Source organism: Periplaneta americana, chromosome 15, assembly GCF_040183065.1.
Source record: "Periplaneta americana isolate PAMFEO1 chromosome 15, P.americana_PAMFEO1_priV1, whole genome shotgun sequence".
In the NCBI taxonomy this organism is placed as follows: Eukaryota; Metazoa; Arthropoda; class Insecta; order Blattodea; family Blattidae; genus Periplaneta; species Periplaneta americana.
The window spans coordinates 157,345,188-157,371,655 of NC_091131.1; the positions used below are offsets into that span (position 1 = coordinate 157,345,188).

Below are 26,468 nucleotides of genomic sequence, written 5' to 3' on the forward strand. Positions count from 1 at the left end.
AAGGAATTTCGGACATCAAGATAACAATTTAGTCATTATACCCTACCACAAGACATCTTTATATTCTTCATCTTATACAGTTATAGTTGCTAGAAATTGGACCTCGCTACCGAGTGAAGTAAGGAGTTGTTGGACAATAACTTCATTTAGGTCAAAATTACATAATTCTTACTTAACAAATTAATTGCTGATTAATATTTATTACACATAATGAATAAGGAGCGGATTCCTATTTAATTAATATTTTTCTTGCGTGTGATAAAACACAATTAACAAAGTTAAAAATTCCGAATGTCAAATTTCAAGTTTAAAACCCGAATTTTATTTCACATAAAAACACATATTTTCACAAAAGAATTATGTAAATACATATTTTCAGGAAATCTATTATAAACACATAAATCTTGGAGTTTTTTTACTTAAATATTTTTTATAACAATTTTTAAATATTTTAAAACTAAATCAATTACATCACTCAGAAATACATGATCTTTTTAAGAATTCTTGATTGCTTCGTGTTTCTATGGGCTGTGTGGTGTATCCGTGATCCATTTTTGTAGTAGTATCTCCTCAAGTTCTGAGAACTGCTAGGTAGCATATCAGTGTTATTATTAGAGAATAAATTAACATGAACAAGAAGGAGAGATTTTACAACACATAATTAGGAATGTTTATTGTTGCTGAAGATGATTTCATTCCACGCTTTGTTTGTGGAACACAACGATAAGAGCTCGGGTATAAACATTATTTAATTTAAACAAATCTCTCGCCTCTCGTTCATGCCTATGAAGTGAGGAAATACATCTTGTTGTGATTCCCCGTTATCGGAACATAAGCATAAGCTGCATAGTGTAGATGTGGTGGCGTCGCTATAGGAAGTTTTTCACCGACATTGTCAGTCAGTAGCTAGAAACATTTTTTTACGTTAAGACGTGCGTATATTAGCCTCTTAAGATGCCCAAAATCAAATCGAGTTTAAGATCGCGTCTACAGCAATATGTAGATGAATTTTAAAACATTTTTACTACCGACGGAAAAGTGTTATTTTGCCAGCCATGTGGTAAATCAGTAAGTGCAGATCAGAGCTCTCAGGTAACCCAACATTTGTCTGGAAACAAGCACATTGCCGGTGCTTCACGTGTGCATTCACGGCAAAACAGTGGATATAAAAAAATGTGTAAAGTTGCTCAAGTATTGGAGGGTGTGCCTGTAGGTGAAATTGACGGTGTAGGTGTTTGTGGCATTCCTCTCTTTAAATATGCACGTCTGACGTCCTATGATGTGGAAAGATCGTTTTCACAGTATAAGTCGTTGTTCAGAGTTAATGAGCATGCATTTGTGATGGAGAATTTGGAAATGACCTTTGTTGTTCACTGCAATTCTCGGACAACTACTAGCAACTGATACTCAAGTGTGATTGGTGAATACCTAGTAACTTTTATTTTCAAGCTAAGTAACGTATTTTTGTCATATTTAAAAAAAATATATATATATATATTTTTTTTTTGTTTTTAGGAAATATTTTCGTACTTTTTAGCACATCAATTCTTACTTAACAAATTAATTGCTGATTAATATTTATTATATATAATGAAACTAACATCTGTCCATTCTTATTATCATTAATTTCTTTAAATAGATTTACAAAACCTCTAATGGCAATTACATTAATATTCTCATTATAGAAATATATTTTAGATTTATATATACATATATATTTTTTTTTCTCCCTATAACATAGTTCTAGTAAGCTTATATTAAATTAATTTTCATCATTTTACTAGCTATCTCAAATCTCAAATTAATTATAATTGATTGAATTAAATTACCTTATAAATTAAGTTACTACTTTACCTTATAGGTTTATCTAAACTTAAATAAATATGTAGTCTACTAGTCGTTAAAACTTAACTGAAGAATATTGCTGGAGAACCTTTTAAGTGTAGTGTAAATATTCGTAATTTAAATATGTATTGTATTGATTAAGGCTGGTTGAGTGGAAGAGAAGGCCTTATGGCCTTAACTCTGCCAGCGAAAATAAAACATTATTCTTATTATTATTATTATTTTTTTTTTATATGAACTTTTTTCTTGTTTTGGTGTGAGGAACATGCTCCCAAGTTTTGTCGAAGTATTTCTGAAACACTCTGTATCTTTCAACTGTATGGATAATTTTATTACAGTGTCGATAATAGATTTTTATTATACGCGTATGATGTTCATATGCATAAAATGGTAAAAGGTACTGTAAGAATTGTTTATTATTTCCCATGTATGGCTTATATTACCGTGTTTTCTTACTTTCGTAACTAAACTGAAACCAGAAAAGCTACTTAAATCCAGTGACATTAGGGTTGGTTTATCGGTCTCTAAAGCCTGCGATCGAGCCATCATCTCTGACATCTCGTACTGATTTTCTGTCGGTGCAGGAATCCATTTCTGAGGCTTGTCATCAGAAAGATGGAGTTAATTTTCTGGTAATTATGATAGGATTACAATTGAGGATCAAACCCATACCAAACCAACAGTGTTTTACAGATCAGTAAGGTAAAATGTAACCCCGTCACATGCCACGAAGGCGTTTGGAGGACACAGAGGTAGAGCCCCATGCTTTCCGTGAGTCCGGCACTAGAATGAGGTGGTGTGGTCGACACCACGCTCCGGACGCATTTTACCTCTGGGAAAGATCCGGGGCAGTTCTTTAAGTTTGGCAACAAGAAAATCCCGTCGCCACCCGGACCTTCCAGCCTGCAGCCAGTTGTTCTATGCCTGTTAGTTTTCTAACGTATTTTTGGCGAGATAGAGATACAATCATTCGTACTTATGTGTTCAGAGAAGAAAAGTATTCTAGAAAATTTTACTTATTTATTTATTTATTTATTTATTTATTTATTTATTTATTTATTTATTTATTTATTCTGGTGAAGTTAAGGCCATCACACCACCAGAAATACAAATACAATAAAATAAATAAAAAGCAAAATCATAATAAAACTGCAATAATATAAATGAAAATAAGAATCATAATTACTATAAAATTTAGTGATTAGTAGAATTGAATTAAATGTGTAAAGTAATCCATTTAAATATACTGTACTGCTGAACTCACATGAGAAGTAAAATCACTTGATTTGTATTTTAAGATATCACCAACAAATGATTTTCGCATGACATTATAGGAATCTGTTTTTCACGATACCAATCACACATATTCTAAAATTCCAATAGAATAAAACCAAAAACGTTTCCACAGCATGTTTCCTTAAAAATGGCTTGTAACGGTGAAATATTTAATATGAGTAATTCATATAATATTAATATAGCTAACATCAGGGAGATGTTTGAGCAAAAATTGCAACAATATATTTAATATATTAATAACAAAACCATATAGGCCTAGGTAAACAATATGTATATGGAATATTCACACACTACTACAAACTGAAGACTGCATGTTTTTGGACGATTAGGCCTAATACTTCCCACTCCGCTCGGCTCGGCTTAGCTGTAGCAACAAAAGAATCTACCTGTAACCCCCCCCCCCCGCACCGATGGCAAAGTATACATCTGTGGAGTAACAGTCAGCGCGTCTGGCCGCGAAACCAGGTGGCCCGGGTTCGATTCCCGGTCGGGACAAGTTACCTGGTTGAGGTTTTTTCCGGGGTTTTCCCTCAACCCAATTTGAGCAAATGCTGGGTAACTTTCGGTGCTGGACCCCGGACTCATTTCACCGGCATTATCACCTTCATCTCATTCAGACGCTAAATAATCAAAGATGTTGATAAAGCGTCGTAAAATAACCTACTAACCGATGGCAAGAATACCTCAGATCCCAGCGCTAAACTCGTCGGAGGAAGATAGTACCAGTTCGTCGGCCACGGTAGCGTAGTTATAGTATAGCGCTGGCGTTCTGTGCTCGAGGTTGCGAGTTCGATCCCGGCCGAGGTCGATGGCATTTAAGAGTGTTCAAATGCGACAGGCTCATGCCAGTACATTACTGGCATGTAAAAGACCTCCTGCGGGACAAAATTCCGGCACATCGGCGACGCTGATATAACCTCTGCCGACCTGGATGACTCAAGCGGTAGGAGCACGGCATGCCTCTATCGCTTGGTCCTAAAGGTTGTGGGTTCGAGTTCCGCCTTGGGCATGGGTGTTGTGCACGTACTAAATTAAGAAAGCGAAAAACAGAAGAACAGAAAAAGAGAAACGAAAAAGGGGGAAAAAAAGAAAAAAGGACAAAAATAAAAGAAAAAAGTTACCATAAGCCCAGTGGACAGTTCACGGTGCGTAGCGCTACCACCAACAATGAATGACCACATATTCATGGAGTCCAAATTCGGCGGTGGCCGGCAGCCGACTCTACATCCTAGCAATCCCGAAACCTAGGAAAAAACGGAGATGATGATGAAAGAGGGAAAGTGTAGTTAAGATGGCGAAATAAATCCGAGGTGAATTCAAGGCCCAACGCCGAAAGTTACCCAGCAATTCTGATCAATTGATTGAGGAAAAACCTCGGAAAAACCTCAACCAGGTAACTTGCCCCAACCAAAGGATTTGAACCCGAGCTCACTCGTTTCACGATCAGACGTGCTAACAGTTCCGTGTGGCGGGTTGTTGATAGTTCGTTAATCTTCTACATGAAGCCAGTTATGTAGACCAATTTACCGACAAAGTTGTTACCCAGTAGAGTCGGGCAAACAGCCTCTTACTCCCGCTCGTCTCGTAGGCGAGACTGGCTGGCCGATAACGCCAGTTCCGAGAATCGTATTCTCGAGATTGGCACTCTCGGGAACGAGGAATACCGGGTCCCGGCCTGTTATCGCACGGCCGACTTATCGCTACGAAATGCGTACACTGACTGCCGGCTTAATTGCCGCTCATCACTGCAATTCGTGACTCTTTCTGAAAAATATTAATCTTCTTGAAGTAATTTAAGAAGGCACAGCAGTGTGGTATGCAATAATACAGCACATTATGATTGTCGACATTCTTACAGAAGGCACACTATTTTAATGAACTACTTATTGCCTTTCTGGAGAAGCAAAATAATGCAGCACTTTCAGTCGTTACCTAATCCTAAGCTAGTCTAAAACAATAACAAGTTATGGTTGGAGCTATGATATACTTTCTCGCCATCAGCATTTCGTTGACATTGCATATTTAATCATTCGATAGTGTTTTGTATACGCTATAGTAATGGATAACACACGACTGTATTATTATATTGCGCGTTCACATCTGGATGTTTCGTTGTTATGCAACGGCATCTTCATCAGCATGGGTAATTATTGTGCTGTGTAAGGACGAAATAAAATAATTAATACTTATTTATATTATTATAAAGGACCAAAGACTCTGACAAAAGATATTTTTGTTTCCCAACTGATAAAATGCTGCATGTGAAATGGAAACACTTTTGCAAGAGGAAGGACAGAATTACGAAACAGAGTAGATCCTTTCACAAATTGATCATAATTACTTACAAATGCATTTTAAGGAACCCGGAAGTTCATTGCCGCTCTCACATAAGCCCGCCATCGGTCTCTATCCTGAGCAAGATTAATTCAGTCTCTACCATCATATCCATTTTTATATTATCTTCCCATCTACGTCTCTGCCTCTCCAAACGTCCTTTCCCTCCGGCCATCCAACTAACACTCTATATCCATTTCTGGATTCGCCCATACATGCTAGATGTTCTGCCCATTTCTAACCTCTGAATTTAATATTCCTAATTATGTCAGGTGATAGTACAATGCGTGCAGTTCTGCGTTGTGCAACTTCCTCCATTCTCCATCCCTCTTAGCCCCAAATATCTTCCTAAGAATCTTATTCTCGAATACCCTTAACCTCTGTTCCTCAAAGTGAGAGTCCAAATTTCACAACCATACAGAACCGGTAATGTAACTGTTTTATAAATTCTAACTTTCAAGTTTTTTGAGAGCAGGCTGGGTGACAAAAGCTTCTCAACCGAATAATAACAGGCATTTCCCCTCATATTTATTCTGCGTTTCCTCCTGAGTGTCATTTATATTTGCTTTATCATAACAACAGAGAATAAAAGAGGGTTATTATTATTATTATTATTATATTATTATTATTATTATTATTATTATTAAATTAGTTACTTTACGACGCTTTATCAACTGCTATAGCTATCTAGCGTCTGAATGAGATGATAATGCCAGCGAAATGAGTCCAGGGTCCAGCGCCGAAAGTTACCCAGCATTTGCTCTCAATGAGTTGAGGCGAGAAACCTCAGCCAGGTAAAGGCTGGTTCACAATAAACCGGGAACGGAAACGACAACGAGAAATAATCTATACTAATAATAAATCTGTAAGCGAAATTTTTCTGGTAATTTTCGCTTTTCCAAAAATAATTGGAGTTAACATATATAATTAATTAATCATCCTGAAACCGAAAATCGCTTTTTTGAAATTTTTGTTTGTATGTCTGTCTGTCTGTCTGGATGTTTGTTACCTTTTCACGCGATAATGGCTGAACGGATTTCGATGAAAATTGGAACATAAATTAAGTTCGATGTAACTTAGATTTTAGGCTATATTCAAAATACTTTATTTAAAAGGGGGGGGGGTTATAAGGGGGCCTGAATTAAATAAACCGAAATATCTCGCTTATTATTGATTTTTGTGAAAAATGTTACATAACAAAAATTTCTTTAAAAACGATTTCCGATAAGTTTTATTCCAGGCAAAATTTTGATAGGACTGATATTTAAGTCTGTCTGTCTGTCTGGATGTTTGTTACCTTTTCAGGCGATAATGGCTGAACGGATTTCAGTGAAAATTGGAATATAAATTAAGTTCGTTGTAACTTAGATTTTAGGCTACGTAGCATTCAAAATACTTTATTTAAAAGGGCGGTTGTAAGGGGGCCTGAATTAAATAAACCGAAATATCTCGCTTATTATTGATTTTTGTGAAAAATGTTACATAACAGAAGGTTGTTCAAAAATGATTGTCGATAAGTTTTATTCCAGGCAAAATTTTGATAGGTCTGATATTTAAGGATATAAAAGAGTTTTAAAATAACAATACAATACATTTTCACCGCCGCCTCAGATTATAGCGTCGTTGTTCCGTAACTGCTATGTGCAAACTATTAAATTTTTTAGTAGGAAGAAAAACAAATTTATTCATTCTATGGCAGTAGTGCATAGGAGATCGTGAATTCTTACATTTTTACACAATCAACTCTATTAATTTGGAGTGATTTATTAAAGGATGCATTCAAGACTAATTTAGAAAAATGTTAAACGAGTTTATTTGCACCAAATGAATGGTCTCTGGACTAAAATGATAGCATTTTAATTATTTAAATACAATTTAAATTAAGTAACATATTAAACGATTTATTCTTCTATCAAACACGAATGTTCCCTGGACCCAATGTTCTATTTTAATTATGTAATTACTTTATATTTATTTCTAATAAGTGCAGCGGAGCGCACGGGTACAACTAGTGTTAAAATAAATGTATTTAAATGTGAACATTCACAATTAACGAGAAGATTGCCGGAGCCCGGAAACGGGAACGTGAAAGTTAATTGTGAATGCTCACATTTAAATGTATTTATTTTAACAATATTTCCGTTATCGTTGTCGTTTCAGTTCTCGGTTTATTGTGAACCAGTCTTAACTTGTCCCAACCAAGATTCGAACCGGAAGCCGATCGTTTCACAGTCAGGTGTGCCAACCGTTACTCTACAGCGATTATTATTATTATTATTATTATTATTATTATCATCATTATATCATTATTATTATTATTATTATTAGTATTACTGTTATCATCATCATTATCGTAATCATTAGGATGATTAAGATTATGATTATCAGGATTATTATGATGGTTATTATTTATTACTGTCTTGTAAGTTATCATTAGGTACAAGTATTAGAAATCTGATTAATTCTTAATTTGTTATTCTCGTTCCTATAACATAGGATAATTATTATAAATCATATAGGCCTATATAATTTTATATTGTAACATGGCTAGAATACAATAATGATTGTTCTGTAACAATAATTTATAACGTGCACACCAATAGAAAGTGTAGTTTTCTATAGTATAGGCTGGTTCACAATAAACCGGGAACGGAAACGAGAACGGAAATAATGTTAAAATAAATGTACAGTATTTAAATGTGAGCATTCAGAATAGTTAATTATGAATGCTTACCTTTAAATACATTTATTTTAAAAATATTTCCGTTCTAGTTCTCGTTGCCGTTTCCGTTCTCGGTTTATTGTGAACCAGCTTTTAATATTTTCATGTTTCATATCATTGTGTCACAAACAATTTTTTTATTTAGTTGCTATAAAAGATAGCCTAATTACTATAAACCATCTTGGACTATATAGCCTCATTTTCAACTACCTTTATTAAAATACCAATTAATACTATCCGTACAATAACGAGTTTTCATGCGTTGAAGGGTTCCGTACAAATTTTACGGAACAAACGTTTGAGTCATGAGTCCTGCGCTAACAGGTTAACTCGCCGTTATTCGAGAACCAGTAAAAATTTTGAGTGGCCATCACTTTTAAAAGTAATTTCCATCCTTTCTCAACATTTCTCTCGCTTTGACCCCCCATCTAACGTGAAAAACAAAAAAGTTTTCAGCCTGCAAAGGTGAAGTTGCAAATGTCTATTCTGAACACATCAATCTCCATCGAAGTTAATATTTTTTTCCTCACTTTCCAAAAAATATTTTCAGTTCGATTTTTTTCCTATGTTTTCCTTAGACATTGAGCTATCAATCCAAAAAATTACAGCGCGATTGATTAAATATTATAGGAGCTACGACATGATATATATTTAAAGAACCGGGAAATGTATAAGCCAATGCTTCCTATAGGAGCGCGGCCCGAGCGATATCGCTTGCTTATCAGTACTAAAGTCCCGTCTAGACCTCCGAGACTGTCGGGAGTGATCTAGTATCGGTAATCTCGGGACCAAGAGAATCTCGTGTTCTCTATCAATGAGTCATTTGGCTACATTTGGTACGCGCGCACTAAGCGAGACTGTGGAGATTACGCAACCGAGAACGGGCGATAATATGAGGCAGTCTGCCCGACTCTATTACCCAGGATGCGTCATAGAAGGCTGATCTACGCTACAAACACCCGCGATGAGATAGATGATGAACATTTTGAGAATGTTAACAAGTACATAGTATGTACTACCGCATGTTTCTCTGTTGTTTTGCTGTTAGGTCGAAAATTTTATTGCAGAGACATGTCAACTAAGTAAACTTCGACAGAAAATCACAAATCTTGCAGCACAGGGATTGAGAAGATAGCCGGTAACTCTCAATGATAATATGTGTGATTAAAGTTTCTGATATACGTAAGACTATTCCACAAAACAGCAAATCTGATTACTGTGATTATGCTAATCGCAAGAGAAGAAACAATTTCTGTCAGTTCCGCGACACCGACGTACTCGTTTTCGAACTCCCTTGTACCCGCTGCCCGCTTGGGCCACCCAATAGGAACTGAATTCATTAGTCGCCTTCAGGGTTGCCAGATAAAGGAATCGCAACCGTCGTACCAACTTATGAAAATTGTCGTACTTCAGCATAAAATTGTCGTAAGCCTACATTTCTCAGCTTTCTAATATATATAATTCTATCCCACCGCTGTGTAGTAATGGTTAGTATGTCTGACTGTGAAACGAGCGGGCCGGGATTCAAATCCTGGTTGAGACAAGTCACCTGGTTGAGGAGGTTTTCGGGGTTTTCCCTCAACCCATTAAGAACAAATGCTGGGTAACTTTCGGCACTGGAGTCATTATCACTTTCATATCATTGACGTCAAATAACCATCGCAGTTGATAAATAGTCATAAAATAACCTATATATATTATCCTATGTCTACCAGTCAATTTCAGTTACAAATTTTAAGAATTTGCTACTAATTATTGTTCACATCCACAATGGCATTCAGGATTGAAACAAATCACCACCCAGTTCTTCGTCATCAACACTGTTATCGCCGTAAAGCAACCGTGGCGAGAACGTGACTCGCCTGTGTAGTCGTGGATATTATTGCTAATGTTTAGTCTTGTTAAACTCAGCCAGGCTAGTAGTATTATTCAAACGATCTTCATCCCTTATGTCACATTGAAGATCAATATTTTCGAGCTGTCAACCGTTAAATGTTAAATGTTATGTTTTATTTAACGACGCTCGCAACTGCCAAGGTTATATCAGCGTCGACCGTATACCGTAATTTTTTCCCGCAGGAGTTCTTTTACATGCCAGTAAATCTACTGACATGAGCCTGTCTCATTTAAGCACACTTAAATGCAATCGACCTGCCCCGGAATCGAACCCGCAACCCTGAGCATAGAAGGCCTGCGCTATATCAACTGCGCCAAACAAGCCGACCTGTAAATTATATGACACTGTTTTAACTGGTGTTGAAGGAATTTATTGTGATAACTTTAAACTTATTTCCAATTAAAGCAAGATCTTGGAACCAAGAATTAAATTCATTTTGAATTTCAATTAATATTTGCACATAATCGTTTAACATGGCTTCATCACGAGCAGTTTCTATCGTTGCTATATTAACTTCCCGAAACTGACTTACGAAACGTGTAAGTTTACGACTGAAATCCCGTAATTTATTCAACACATCAACAATGAGCTGGTCTTTTCCCTGAAAGGAGATATTTAAATTGTTGAAGATTAATAAATTCTAACTCAGACCTGCACAGGATTTGCGCTCTCTGATAGGATTACAAACTCGCGAGCGGAATACAGATTAGAAGGCGTGGCTCGTACCGAAGGTATAGTACAGTACATAAAAGGAAGTAAGAGTATTTATGAAATAAATTACCGTTCAGCGTTTAGAAAACAGTATTTTGCTAAATAATAAAGAAATTAATAAATGTTTATATTAAAGAAATACATTAATATATTTACTATACCTACTTAAAACTACGCTGTAATGTTGTATGTATCTTTATCAATACATCAAAACAGGGTTTTATGTTGTTGACAGTTGAAAGAAAACGTACTGGTCGTAATGAATCATCAGAGAGAGATGTTCGATTCCTACATTTATTAAAGTTCGTAATAGAAAATAGTTGCTCACAAATGTATGTATGTTGAGCCAAACGTAGTAATTATTTTCGCAGCCAGTCTGTGTAGCCGTGGATATTGTTGCTGAGGTATAGACTTGTAAAAAGCAGCAAGGCTAGTACTATCATTGAAACGATCTTCAGCTCTTATGTCACACTGAAGACCAATAAGTTCACGCTGCAAATCATGGACCACTATTTCAACTGGTGTTGAGAAAGGATCAAGATCCTGGAACCTAGAATTTAATTCACTTTGAATTTCAATTAATTTTGCACATAATCGGTGAAAACCGCTTCATCACAAACAGTTTGTAATGTTGGAAAGTGAGCCATATTACCTTCTCGTAACTGACTTATGAAAAGTGACATTTTACTACTAAAAGCCCGCAATTGATACATGATATTATCTACAATGAGCTGGTCTTTTCTCTGAAGAGAAATATTTACATTATGAAAATATTTAGTAACATCCACGGGAAATGCAAAGCTGGCTATCCAGGTACGATCACTGAGTTCTGTTGCAGGCTTTCTTTTCATTTCAAGAAACCGTCAAATTTGGTCGCGAAAATAAAAGAATCTTTCTAACATCTTGCCTCGGATCAACCACCGGATATCCCCATACTCCGAATCTACTTCACTGAGATATTCTTGAAATTGTCGGTGAGTCCATGTGATCTTATAATTAATGTGTTTTACCACTGTTTCCATCACATCACTGACCTTGGCTATTTTCGACAAAAGAATGTGCTGATGAATGAGACAGTGGATTGCAATTAGAACACAGCCGCCAGAATTTTTAACATTTTCCCTCACAAAGGCAATTAATCCAGATCGTTGACCACGCATTGCTGGGGCTACATCAGTTGTTACAGACACCAGACGAAAGAATCTTTCTAACATCTTGCCTCGGATCAACCACCGGATATCCCCATACTCCGAATCTACTTCACTGAGATATTCTTGAAATTGTCGGTGAGTCCATGTGATCTTATAATTAATGTGTTTTACCACTGTTTCCATCACATCACTGACCTTGGCTATTTTCGACAAAAGAATGTACTGATGAATGAGACAGTGGATTGCAATTAGAACACAGCCGCCAGAATTTTTAACATTTTCCCTCACAAAGGCAATTAATCCAGATCGTTGACCACGCATTGCTGGGGCTACATCAGTTGTTACAGACACCAGACGAAAGAATCTTTCTAACATCTTGCCTCGGATCAACCACCGGATATCCCCATACTCCGAATCTACTTCACTGAGATATTCTTGAAATTGTCGGTGAGTCCATGTGATCTTATAATTAATGTGTTTTACCACTGTTTCCATCACATCACTGACCTTGGCTATTTTCGACAAAAGAATGTGCTGATGAATGAGACAGTGGATTGCAATTAGAACACAGCCGCCAGAATTTTTAACATTTTCCCTCACAAAGGCAATTAATCCAGATCGTTGACCACGCATTGCTGGGGCTACATCAGTTGTTACAGACACCAGACGATCCCAGGGCAGTCCAATGGCATTTACAGAATCCTCAACACTGTTAAAAATATCCAGCCCTGTTGTAATGTCTTTCAATGACACAAAATCTAATAATTCTTTGGTAACTTGGAGATTGTTGTCAACTCCACGAACAAATATCGCTAGTTGAGCCGTATCAGACATGTCTGTTGATTCATCCAGTGCCAAAGAATACGCCACGAACTGTGTTGCCTTATTTATGAGTTGCTGTTTGACGTCCTGTGCCATTTCTGCGATGCGGCGAGCGACTGTGGTGCGTGAGAGGGAATTGCTTCGAAATGATGCACTTCATTTGGACACACCATTTCGACGGCCTCATTCATGCATTCTTTTATGAAGTTGCCTTCAGTAAATGCTTTTCCAGTTACTGCAATTTTATATGCGAGTCTGTAACTCGCACGTAGGATTGCCTCATTTAACACAATAGGTTCGTCACATTCCTGTAAATAAATAACAAAAAATATAAATATTTAAAGTTAACTTTCTTGTTATTCTTGTAAATGCGCAGAAGAAAACCATTGTTACAGATCCTGCAAAGGATTTTGAAGTGTGTGAGCGAGCCTCTCCGCTGCCTGCCTATGCGATATAGGCTGCTATGAAAATAAACGCAGATTTTCTCCTGACCGACACTATTACAATTACTATAATATTCATTAAAAGTACAGTTAATGTTAAAGTTTTGTATGGTGCGGATGCTGTATTCTATTAGTTACCAATTGCATTAATTAATATTGTCACTCTGCCACCTATAATTTCAAAACTGAAAGGGAAAACAGCGTACAGTCAAGATCGGGAGATGATAATCGAATTGTATGATTTCATGAAAGAGGAGGTCACACATAAAGATCGACATTCACCTGAATTTTTAAAAGTAATTAAGAAAGTACCTCTGATAAGACAATATATTTCAAATTCATAAAAAATAAATACCGACTGTACCCACCTCGGGTAATAATGCAGCCTTCAACTCCTGACACTTTTTACTGCGATCTTCAGCAACAAAACGTAAGTATCTTTATGTCTGGACTCGTAATGACGCATTGTTACGTTTCTTTCTACCTTTCAAAATGTTATGGCAGGTAAGGCACTGAGTATTTAGTCCAGCAGCTATGAAAAAATAAGCATTTTCCCATGCAACATTGAAAGAATTTGCCTGATGATCACTTTTCCGTCTTTTAGATTCCTCCATACTGTACTGTAGCAGTAGGTAAGCAACGTGAAACAGTTACTGAGAATACACACTGCACTCCACTAGATAGCTGAATGGTCATTTCCCTCTCCTCTACCTATAGCAAGGTAGGAAGGAGCATGCGCGCTCGTTGAGCGCAAGCATCAGGATAATCTGAATATCGTCGAGGTATACCAGCTAATCCAAGGAAATGTTGCGGGAAGAATGTTATATTTACTCCTACAAATATAATTGCAAATTGTGGTTTTAATCATTTTGGATTTATAGTTAAACCTGTAAATAGAGGATATCATTGGATAAATCCTGCCTGTTTGTGCAGGTATGCTTTATACCATAATATACACTCACAAGCAAAAAAACTGGGCCACCTAATGTTTCTCAATTTTTTTACGAGGTGGGAATCAGAAAACCCATTATGAAATGAAGAAAACATTGCTTCCCAGCAAACAAACTCTTTTTTATGACTTGTGTTATTATTTTCAACGCCAAACAATGGGTATAATTAAAAGGTATAAAAACTTACAAATTGTATCAATTTTCTTCCAAATGTTGAACTGGTTTTGTGGCCACCCAGATGTTACTAATAGCGGGTGTTGCCTCCCCGTGACTGTATGACTGCTACCATTCACCGATTCAACCCTTCTGTTGTGCCCATTTCTGACACCAATTTTTGTTATACTAATTCTGACACCAGTATTTATTATACCAAATCTGACACCAAAATTTATTGTTGAGCTCTATCATATCTGACACCAGTATTTTGTCGTGCCACTTGCCACGACAAGGGCGGATGGCTTATCTTTGAGATAATCGCGAGTTATAATCTCTATAAAGATAACACAAACGAATCAGACACTGCGTTATACTTCCTAACTCTCTGATATGATTTATAAACTGTACTTGCTTATGGATAGGAGGGATTCCTACTTAGAATGTGATCTAAGGCTTTCGAAATAATCACAAGTGTAGAAATTCACTAATACTAAGTTTATTAAAAGATATCAATTTACTACAGATAGAATATTGAATATTGAGATTGAACGATTTAGAAAGTATGAAAATTTCCGTTAATTCTAAATTACCAAGATGAACTAGTTAAATGAAAAGTCTAAAGATTGGACTGATGATTTTACTCACAGTGGATAGTAGGGCGAACCCTGGTGCTGTTCAACGATGATACCATTTTCTGAATTTCTTCCTGGACGTAGGGAAGTTACGACCGCCACTGCATGACTGCTGCCTTGACCAATAACTAATGACCGCGTTTTGGACGTTTCATGTCCATTTATAAGTTCTGGAACCGCGTCCTTTGTGATGTAACAGAGTGACGCTATTTTACCCGCGAATCTTCTAAAAAGACGGTATTGTATTCACTAAACACCACGCTTCTGATTCTTAACCATTATTTCAGATCGGCGTTTCCGATCGTCACTTAGAACAATACAGATTTAAGGAACTCTCACGACTGAATCCCTGTTTTTGACTTGACCAATGGAAATCTAAAGTTTCGGAATCATCGCCAATTAAAATGTCTCGCGAAAGACGCTGCATAATCTTTCGTTATATGTCAGCTGTTGCTAAGACTGACTTCGTGCTACGAGTAAAATGAAAGCGTACGCATTTCTACCTTGTTCAAGGACTGGACTGTGCTGAGTTGGTTAAGCTGTACTCTGTAATCTGTCGAAACAGGAAGCGATCTCTGTCGTATGTCAAAATATGTCTGAATGCTGGATATTTTAATAAGTACGATTTCATTACTTTAAAATAAAGTGAAAATATATTGCTTATGGTCATAACAAAGTTATGATTGCTTATCATAATCCTTGGGCACAACACTTCGATCAGATTCTGGATGACAGTCTGGTTGATGCTATTTCATTCTTCACTTAGAACATTTCGGAGCTGCTGTGAGGAGGTAGACGACTTCTAACTCGCTTCCCTAGTATGTCCCATACATGTTCAATATGGTTTATATCAGAACGTCTTGCTGGCCATGCCATTCTATTCAATCTATCGTCGTGAAGGAACTCATTCACGTTTCTTGCAGCATGAGGGCGGGCATTGCCATGCATTAACAGGAACACTTCACCAATAAGTGGGACATATGGTACCACATGTTCAATTAGACCCTCTTCGATGTATCTTGGAGCAGTCAAAGCACCTCCATTAATAAAAACAAGTTCTGTGCGAGCTTCATACGAAATGCCACCCCATATCATTACTGATTCACCTTGGAAACTGACACGTGAACTGAAGACACGTGGAGAAAAACGTTCTTCTTCTCTTTTCCACACTCTTTCACGTCCATCTGTAAACTAAATCTCGATTCATCTGTGAAGAGCACTCGTCGCCACTCCCCCAGGTTCCAATTAGCATGATTGTGAGCAAAACGTAATCGTTCAACACGATGTTGCTGGAGCAATTCTGGGCCTTTAGTTGGTCCTCTGGACTTCAGCCCACATTCATCCAGACGTCTTCTTATAGTTCTCTCACTCAGGTTAACTTGTCTTATTTCCTGAAGGTCTCTTCTGGTCTCAACAGCTGTGGAATGGCGAATTCGTAATATGTTTAAGACAATAAAATGGTCGTCACGAGCCGAAATTACCCGTTTTCTCCCTGAACCGGGTCTCCTGAAATAACCACCTGTCTCTCTAAAGCGATGGTACACCGTTGTACAGTCAATCGAGGAATCCCAAGAACTGCAGCCATATAACACTATTTCCATTTTCTAACAATGCAACCACTTTTGCTGAATCGGTAGGACTTAGCGACATTTGTATATAATGAAGTACTTCAATACTGCCTCAAAAGAGCTTACCAGTCAGTAGACTTCTTCAGTTTAGCTTGAAATGAGTCCGAGAAGTTTACACACAATATTGCAAGAAGAACGAATCTTCTTTTCAAATAATTCTTTGCTATTACGTATTCAGTATCACAAAATAAATGAATGACTAAATGAACCTCAGCACACCTACAATAACTATTTAAAAAATCCTACAATTTTCAACAATTTTAAAGAAAATGTAGGTGACCCTTCTTTTCTTTTTTTGCCGGTGCGTGTATTTTCGTTCTTGGCTGAAAAAAAATCATATTCGAACTCTTTTTCAAACACAGGCAAAGTTACAGATTTTATTGGCGGCATTTTAATATATCTTCACAATGCCTACCTTCACTAGATCACAATTCAACTCCTGACGAAAGATTTACTTTTTAAACAGAAAATAGGCATACCAAAACCGGCACCCATTAAACTCCGAATGAACAGAGCTCCCTTCATGTGACGACTTCCACATTGCATATGAAGCTGAAAGTACATCAGTAAAGTAAACAAGTGACGTCATCCTATATCCAGTGTTCATTAAACCTCTAGCCTCCTCTAGACAATGTTTTGGTGTCTCAACTTCGTTCCCTAGTGCTCTATAGTGTTCTTTGATCCTGTTGATCTTCTATTGGACTTAATGTAATTTGTATTGTTTTTGTCAAAGTTCGTGTTTGTTCTATTTGTATGTGCTATCTAACGGGATGAAAGAGAAGGCCCTATGGCCTTAATCCTGTCAGATAAAATGAATAAATAATTATAAATTATAATTTAAATAACTTAAAAAGATAGACATATTATAAATTTGTGAATTGAATATCTATACACATAGAGTGCAGTGGCATTCTATTGTCGAGTCAGCAGCGAAGGTTCTACACAGCTTGGAAATTAGTAATAATAATAATAATAATAATAATAGATAGGCCTATGTGATAAGTGAGGAGAAAGTATGGCTTTTCATAATAATGCTTCCATTTTTCATGACAATACATTATTCGAATAATTTCAAGGGATAAATCGTTCCGGGGGGGTATCGAACCCGGGACTTTTGGTTAAACATACCAACGTTCTTACGAAATTGAGCTACCCAGGAACTCCACAAGACACCGATCCAATTTTTCCCTTTATATACACAGACCTCAAAGTGGGCTGACAACAGTCAAGCAGGCCACACCTGTGGAGTAACGGTCAGCGCGTCTGGCTGCGAAACCAGGTGGCTCGGGTTCGAATCCCGGTCGGGGCAAGTTACCTGGTTGAGGTTTTTTCCGGGGTTTTCCCTCAACCCAATACGAGCAAATGCTGGGTAACTTTCGGTGCTGGACCCCGGAATCATTTCACCGGCATTATCACCTTCATTTCATTCAGACGCTAAATAACCTAGATGTTGATATAGCGCCGTATAATAACCCAATAAAATTAAAAAAAAAAACAGTCAAGCAACCAAAAATGGGTGCACACAAACTCTGTGTGACTTAAATAATTGCGGCTTTCTGTTAACGAACAGTGACGTGTATTATGCAAATCTAACTTTCAGGTAAACCTCCCTGTGAAGCTGATTTGGGTCGGTGTTGTGTAGAGTTCCTGGGTAGCTCAGTTGATAAGAGCATTGGTACCTTTAACCAAAGGTCCTGTGTTCTATACCCGGCCCCGGAACAATTTTTCCCTTGAAATTATTCAAATCGGCTTCACAGGGAGCTTTACCTCCAAGCTAGATTTGCTGTATATATTATTTTTCATGTATTCACAGCCTCCGCAGCCGCCTGAGCCGTGGACTGGCGTTCTGAATGTCACCAAAGTGGGTCCGGATTGTATACAGAAGCCATTTCCTAAGTTACCCTCGTCACCTGAAATAGAGGGAGATGAAGATTGTCTGTACCTCAACGTTTATACGCCACAAGTAAGGATGAATAAATATTTTAGCTTGTCTAAATAAAATCAAATTTTTATTATTAGATTGATTTGCATGACAAGAGATGACTAAAAGTTTAAGTTATGTCTGTTTTAGTTAATTGAGAATAACCACGACTATATTTGCGAGCTCCCAAATTATTTATATTGGTAGAAAAGGTAGAAGATTGGCAAAGAAAAGTAGGTAGGCCTAAATAACTTTAACATACTTGCAGGAATTATAACTTTATCATTTTCATACACAAAGTTGTCCGATTTCTTGAACTTCATTTGAGAACATAAATTGTTCCTGAAAAGAAAAATTCATACAATGGATTCTGAGTGTCAGTTACGTTGATTGCGTTCCTTCATACACGAAGATGACGTTGAAAATCAGATTATCTGCCATTGTGGCTATGAGGATAGATCACCAAGCTGTCAGTGGTGTGATTCCCGACGTGGTCAATGGAAGAGACCAGGGTGCTTGACCTTCATGTGTGTCTTGTCTATCATTACGAGACAACTGACAGAATTCTTCCCTCTACATTAAATTTTTAGAGATATTTATATTTTCAAACAGGGGCGGCTTGTCCATAAGAGCTGGGGAGCTGCAGCATTCCCTGCTTTGACAGGAAAATAAAAATAATATTTATTTTAATTTTTAGAAGAATTGTTACAGCTTTTATTGGTAAATTGCTTTATATTTCATCTGGCCGGGAATATGTACTATTATCTTATGCATAATCTTTTTGCGCGTCGACTGTATTGGAATTGACACTGCATTCAAAGTCGTCCTGGGATCTGCAGGGTGGTCAGCTCATAGAGAGTGTGTCTTGCTTGGTCAGGGGGTAGAGAGGTGAAGGGGAGCAGAGGAAAACTGCCGCTGTTTAAAACCCATATTTCGCTGCAGTGGTTGCAGAGCCAGGCAACAAGGGATCTTTCCTCTCCTCCCACACCGCTATTGTAATGCTGCGTCAAATGGATTCTCTATTCCCTTGAAACTTAATGACAAAATTTTTATTTTCTTTTCACATACTTATTGTTGTAGAATCTTATCGAGTTAATATAACGAAATTAATATTCTCTTTTGCCTTATTATTACGTATATATCCAGCCTCCAGCAGAACCTAATATTTGCCTTAACTCAAAATGATTGCACGAATAGAATCCTTTTGATATGGCACGTAAAATACGAAAGAGACTTCTTTTCCAGTTTCAGAAAATTGTTGACCATCAGTATATCTGTGTTGCTTTGGTGTGACGTCTTAATACCGTAACTTAACCAGTGCAAATTTGCAAGCATGAGTGTGTGTGAATTACAGAATATTAATTTTATTTTTCTCAACTTTCCCTTGCGGAGAATATTGATGTAATGAAGTGAAATTAAAGTGTCGTCCGTTACCCGACTTAAATCTTACTTAAGCTTCATCCAGCCGAAATAGTAAGGAAGTATAACAATGAAATTTACTCTAAGCATTTGTGATTACGTGGATGTGAACAAAAAAAAAACTGTATTTTGTTTTCCTTGCCTCCTCTTCGGTGGTGATGCTGCATGGACTAAGAGTGCTAAAAAGCAAAATGCACAAATCTTCGCACTCTCACCTGAAAAATGTTGTTTCATTGGCTATGTTACGCAACTCATACCGCTGTGCAATTAAGTGAAACGAACAGAACAAACATTCTCAAACATAATCAAGAAGTGAGAAAAAATCGTGAAATTATTTAAAAAAAATTGATTGTATCAAATTTTGTGGCCAATATGAACTTCCCCTTAGGGGACATGATGAAAAACGATTCGAAGAACCCTGATGTGTTTCGTGGGTTGCTACAGTTCGTGAGTAATCTAAACGAGGCTCTCAAAAATCATTTGGAACATGCCACTGTTTAAGGTTATTCTAAGACAATTCAGAATGATCTCGTAGATTGTAAGTTGAGTGTCTGCCGATCTGAAATTCAGACTGAAATAGATGGTATTAATTTTTCTTAGGGATTAGCAAATGGTCCCACAGACATCTCCCAACTAAGTCAGGAAGTTTTGGTTTTTCGATATGTAGTGAATTTATTTTTGTCCTATACTTATTAGTAATGGTATCAAGAACTGAAATTTGTATGTACCAAAATCTACTGCAGCTCTCCCAATCCACAAGTTCACGAGCCGCCACTGTTTTCAAATATACGTCTATACAAAGAATGATGATAGAATAACATGGTGTTAAATGGAGTAATGGTGACATGCGGACACAATAGTTTAGGAGTTTCAATTTCAGTCATTAGACAATAACAAAAAAATTGTAATAGATATTGTCCTACACAAATAAAACCCTTACTTACAACTTACTTACAAATGGCTTTTAAGGAAGTCGAAGGTTCATTGCCGCCCTCACATAAGCCCGTCATCGGTCCCTATCCTGTACAAGATTAATTCAGTCTCTATCATCATATCCCACCTCCCTCAAATCCATTTTAATATTATCCTACATCTCGTCTCGGCCTCCCCAAAGGTCTTTTTCCCTTCTGCGTCCCAACTAACACTCTATATACATTTCTGGATTTTCCCATACGTCCTACATCCCATGCCCATCTCAAACGTCTGGATTTAATGTTTCTAATAATGTCACGTGAAAGTACAATGCATGCAGTTCTGCGTTGTGTATCTTTCTCCATTCTCCTGTAACTTCATCCCTTCTAGCCCCAAATATTTTCCTAAGCACCTTATTGTCAAACATCCTTAATCTCTGTTCCTCTCTCAAAGTGAGAGTCCAAGTTTCACAACCATACAGAACAACCGGTAATATAACTGTTTTATAAATTATAACTTTCGGAGTTTTTGACAGCAGACTGGATGATAAGAGCTTCTCAACCGAATAATAACACGCATCTCCCATATTTATTCTGTGTTTAATTTCCTCCCGAGTATCATTTATATTTATTACTGTTGTTCCAATATATTTGAATTTTTCCATCTCTTTGAAAGATAAATCTCCAATTTTTATATTTCCATTTCGTATAATATTCTGATCACGAAACATAATCATGTACTTCGTCTTTTCGGGGTTTACTTCCAAACCTATCGCTTTATTGCTTCAAGTAAAATCTCCGTGTTTTCCATAATTGTTTCTGGATTTTCTCCCAACATATTCACGTCATCCGCATAGACAAGAAGCTGATGTAGCCCGTTCAATTCCAAACCCTGCCTGTTATTCTGAACTTTCCTAATGGCATATTCTAAAGCGAAGTTAAAAAGTAAAACTTGTTTTTTGTCCCGGATCTCCACTAATCCTACCCCCCCCCCTCCCTTCATCGGCCGGAGTCGTGGGCCATGTTTGCGAGCAGGATAGGTGAAGGTACCTAGTTCACACCTCTCTCTTACTCGACATAGTCGCCCCATTTTCTTTCGAGCAAGTTTCGTTTCACCTCTTTCCAGACAATCCCGTTACCCCTAACTTCTTATCTCCCGTCCTAGCTCCGTCACATCTTCAACTAGCCTCAATCAGAGCCACAGGAACAAATATTTCAATATTCGAGATTTTCTCAACGACACTCCCGTTTCCCCTGCCCACGACCCAGTGGAGGACCTAATTTATTGAAATAAATATCTGTATCTGTAACCAGAATGTTCCCTTTCAAAATCATCGCTACATCACTCCCACAAGCTTCGGCTCATCTTGACCCGTTACTCCCGTTTCCCCTCTGTACACCTGTAACCACAATAAGCCCAGGGACGTCGACGGAGACCGGCTCACAACAATTTCTATCACATTAATTATTTGTTACTTATTAATTATATAAAATAGTCTTCTCAAGACTATCATGATTGGCAGAATTCTTACAAATTCTGGGCATTTCCCTTATACGAGATTCTGTCAGGTGAATGATCTATGCCTCACATGAAGTCTCATCAATCAAATTCTTGATACTTTCTAGTTACCAACGGACGGAGAGGCAACAGAATTACTGCCTGTCATGTTCTGGATTCACGGTGGAAGTTGGGAGGGTGGTTCTGGCAGCACTAATCTGTACGGCCCACAGTATCTTCTGGACAGAGAAATAGTGCTGGTTACAATAAATTATCGCCTTGGAGCATTAGGTATGTTCATACTTAACAATCGATATCTGGAAGACTACACGCAGTTCATAAATTAATTAGACCTACTATATAGTGTGCTCACATAGTCATGCTAGAAATATGGTTTGCGGCTTTAAGATGAGTTATGTTCCTGATACTGTATTATATAGGCCTATGTGTTCAATGTGATATTTTGTGTTTTTACCGCATTTAATTATTTTATACTTCCTTAAGCTTGACAAAAATTGTAGAAATCTGAAGTATAGACAGATATACCTGTGGGTATGATGTCCATTTCACAGTAATACAATATAGCACTTTAACAGTTTTCACAACATATCCATACTTCTCACGCTAAATCACTTCTGGTTGTCAGTGGATGAATCCTTATCTGCAAGCCCCACTTCGAGGTCTCTCTATGCCGCTCTAGCCTAGAGCAATCTTAATTTCCTTGAAAGACGTTGACATACTTATAGATGTTTATCCAAATTATAAACATAGAAATGGTCGATTTTGTGAGCATCGTTAAATTGAGTTTTTTCCTGCCAGATTGAGCATCTGACTCACTGTGTAGTGTGTGTAAAAATGGTGCCCACCCAGCGTCATGATGACTTTGGGGAGCTGCAGTGAGAAGTGAAGTCGGATTTTGCAAGCCAGCTACAGTATATCAACTGGGGGGGGGGGGGGAAGGGAGAGACCATTGTGCTAATCACACGCTACCCCCATACTAGTTAAATGATCCATTATGATTACAGCTGAGGCGTGTGAACATGAGACTAGCAACTGGTTGGTAGGCTTTGTTTTAAACCTCCAGTAATTTTAATAATTATGGTCACATAAATTCCATTAAATACGATTAGTTCCTGTATGTGTGCAGGATTTCTGAGCACTGGGGATGAGGTGTGCCCTGGTAACAATGGCTTGAAGGATCAGGTGGCAGCACTGCGCTGGTTGAGAGACAATATCGCAGCGTTTGGCGGGAATCCCGATAGTGTGACGATATTTGGACAGAGTGCTGGTGGCGCTAGTGTGCACTACCTTATGCTATCAGAAGCTAATAGAGGTGAGCATTGCACTAATACTTACAAAATATACCGGCCCCAGCAACCCGTCTCTTCGGGATTAATCAATTCAGAGAATGGAAGACAAAACAAACACAACATAGACGCAAATGTCCTGGCGACTTCTACAATGTTGTGATTAGGGGAGACTGTTGTACCGTGAACCATTTTTTTTTCTTATTTTTGCTGATACTTAGCCGACTCAAACCGAAGTAGATTGTAGAAAAAGCCGTTATGTAGCTCTGGTCATAGTTCCGGTTTCATTTCTTGCAAAGTGTGAGTTATGTGGACGAAACAATTTTTTTTAGTACCAAAAGTAAATATTTCGTTCATTAATATATCTATCCTAACAATCAAGTATGGTGTGTTCCATATCATCTGGTGAGTAAATACACATGTTAATTTCTATGATTTATTCCCATTTCTAGATTAGGCAACCATATCTATTTAAACGCGCTCTCTCTTGTTTGAATCACAAAACATCTTGTACTAAGGAACATGTTCCAAGGTACATGATGTTATCTGTTTTTATTTTCGTTTATTTTAAGACCATGCTACGAAATAAGTCAGGAGTTAAGAGGACCCAACTGATCCGGATGCCTTGAAGAATGCTGTTTAGGCAGTTGTGACTCCTCCAGGAATTAAAATCTCAATCAGAGAAGCCTGCAAATGATGGCAAATACATTTTTCAAATTATTGTGAGTTTTTACAGCTATAATTTTTACTTATATTCCCTGTGTTCCAATGTTCCAAGAGAATATGATCCAAGATACACAACCTGTTATACAGTGACGTCGCCAGGATCAGAGCAAGGGGGGTGCGGATGGGTGCGAGATTTAAAAATGGGATGCGAGCTGTAAAAATGTGGTACATAAAAAATCCAAAATGTTCTTTCATGCACTTCCGCGCATACTATACATCTGTTTATTATTATTATTAGTATTATTATTATTATTATTATTATTATTATTGCTCATCACATCCATTACGATACACAATGGGACGTAGTTGTTTTTTCACATCCAAGAAATTGTTTGTTTGTTTTTGTTCTTCAAAATAATTTATGCCTAGTATTTTGTTAATAAATTGCCCTTTGGGGTGCGGAAAGGGGTGCTCCATTTTTACGGGGTGCTAGCGCACCCTTTCCCACCCCCTAGCGACGTCCCTGCTGTTATACCATGGAATACTTTACATATCTCTCCATTTTTTTTTTCATCCTTAATAGATCTGTAAAATAGGAAAATACCTGTAGAAAGTTGTAAAGGAATTTTCAATAATTATTTCAAGCATTTTTTTTTTCATTTAAAAAATTTAATTGCCCAAAATTAAAAAAAAAAGAAAAGTAAAATGTGAAAAGTGACTCAGGGTACAACAGTTTCCCCTACATGTGAGAAAGTACAACTGGGTCAAGAGTATGTCTAGCTTTGCATAAAAACCAAAATAATGGCGTGCAATGTAAACTTAATTTTGACACTGTTATTACCATTAGTAACCTTCTCTCAGGTTTGTTTCACCGCGGTATATCCGAAAGTGGCGCCGCCACTTGTACATGGGCACTCCCTGCGAATGACGTAGTGAAGAAACTTGGGGACCAAATCGCAGCCGACATGGGCTGTCCCACTCAACCCAGTTCTGAATTGATTTCCTGCCTCAGGAATGTCGAAGCCGAAAAGATCGTCAGACATACTCCAGAATTTCTAGTGAGTACTGTGTGTACATTTCTGAATACATCATTGCATTCTTGTACGCGTCGTTATAAATTTTATTTTGTTATTTATTGGCTTCATACGCACTTCTATGCTTCACATCACACTCCATTCCATTTGTGACAATCCATTATCTACACCAGGGCCGGGCATAAGAGCGGCTCAGTCTAGCCGGCCAGAGCTGCTCTCGCTCCGCAAGGCAAGCCAGAGAAGGACGCTCACGCAGTGGCGGACTCGCATTACAGCTACCTTCCCTGCATTAATATAACAAGAACCACGGTTGTTCTAGTCATTCAGTCTGTCAGTACATAATAGTTTATAAGGATATTACATCAATCCATTGTACATTACAGAATTTATAACACTTTTATTAATTTAATGAAATAAACTTCGCTCTATGCACACACACAAATCATTAGGCTTATTTACATAACCCATACGCACATACTGCAATCTCCTCACCACGGTTCTACGAGACAGGCGTATGGCTTCCACTTCCCCTACTTGCTGTGGACAGAGTTCATCTGCCAATATAATTAAACATCGCTTGATGAATTCATCTTCGTTGAATGTTTTCAATTCCTTTGCAATTTCGTGGCAAATTTTGTAGCTAATTCTCATAGCCGATTCACTAAGTGCATTATTGTCATCCTGTTAATATATAATATAATATAATATAATATAATATAATATAATATAATATAATATAATATAATATAATATAATATAATATAATATAATATAATATAATATAATATAACATAATATAATATAATATAACGTGATGCGATGCGATATATGATATGATATGATATATGATATGATATGATATGATATGATATGATATGATATGATATGATATGATATGATATGATATGATATGATATGATATGATATGATATGATATATATGACCATAAATTAATACAACTTAAAGAAAAAGTTTCTTAGGTACATTATATTAGAATATCTATTCGATATTTACATTGCATTATAAGTTATTATAGTACATTTAGTAATATATAATTTTAAATTATACAAATATTATGATATATCATAGTATAGTATATTACAGTTCATGATATATAATATGATA

The 26,468-nt window shown here is 37.1% G+C and overlaps 1 protein-coding gene across 1 annotated transcript in view; it reads left to right on the plus strand.

The window, feature by feature from the left end:
- The window catches only part of LOC138715480 (esterase E4-like), a 193,150-nt gene that overhangs the window by 101,471 nt on the left and 65,211 nt on the right, over window positions 1–26,468 (plus strand). Inside the window, exons 2-5 of the mRNA XM_069848423.1 lie at window positions 18,401–18,550; window positions 22,465–22,627; window positions 23,484–23,669; window positions 25,171–25,367. Coding sequence (XP_069704524.1) covers window positions 18,401–18,550; window positions 22,465–22,627; window positions 23,484–23,669; window positions 25,171–25,367 — 696 coding nt within the window. The remainder of the gene's footprint in view (window positions 1–18,400; window positions 18,551–22,464; window positions 22,628–23,483; window positions 23,670–25,170; window positions 25,368–26,468) is intronic.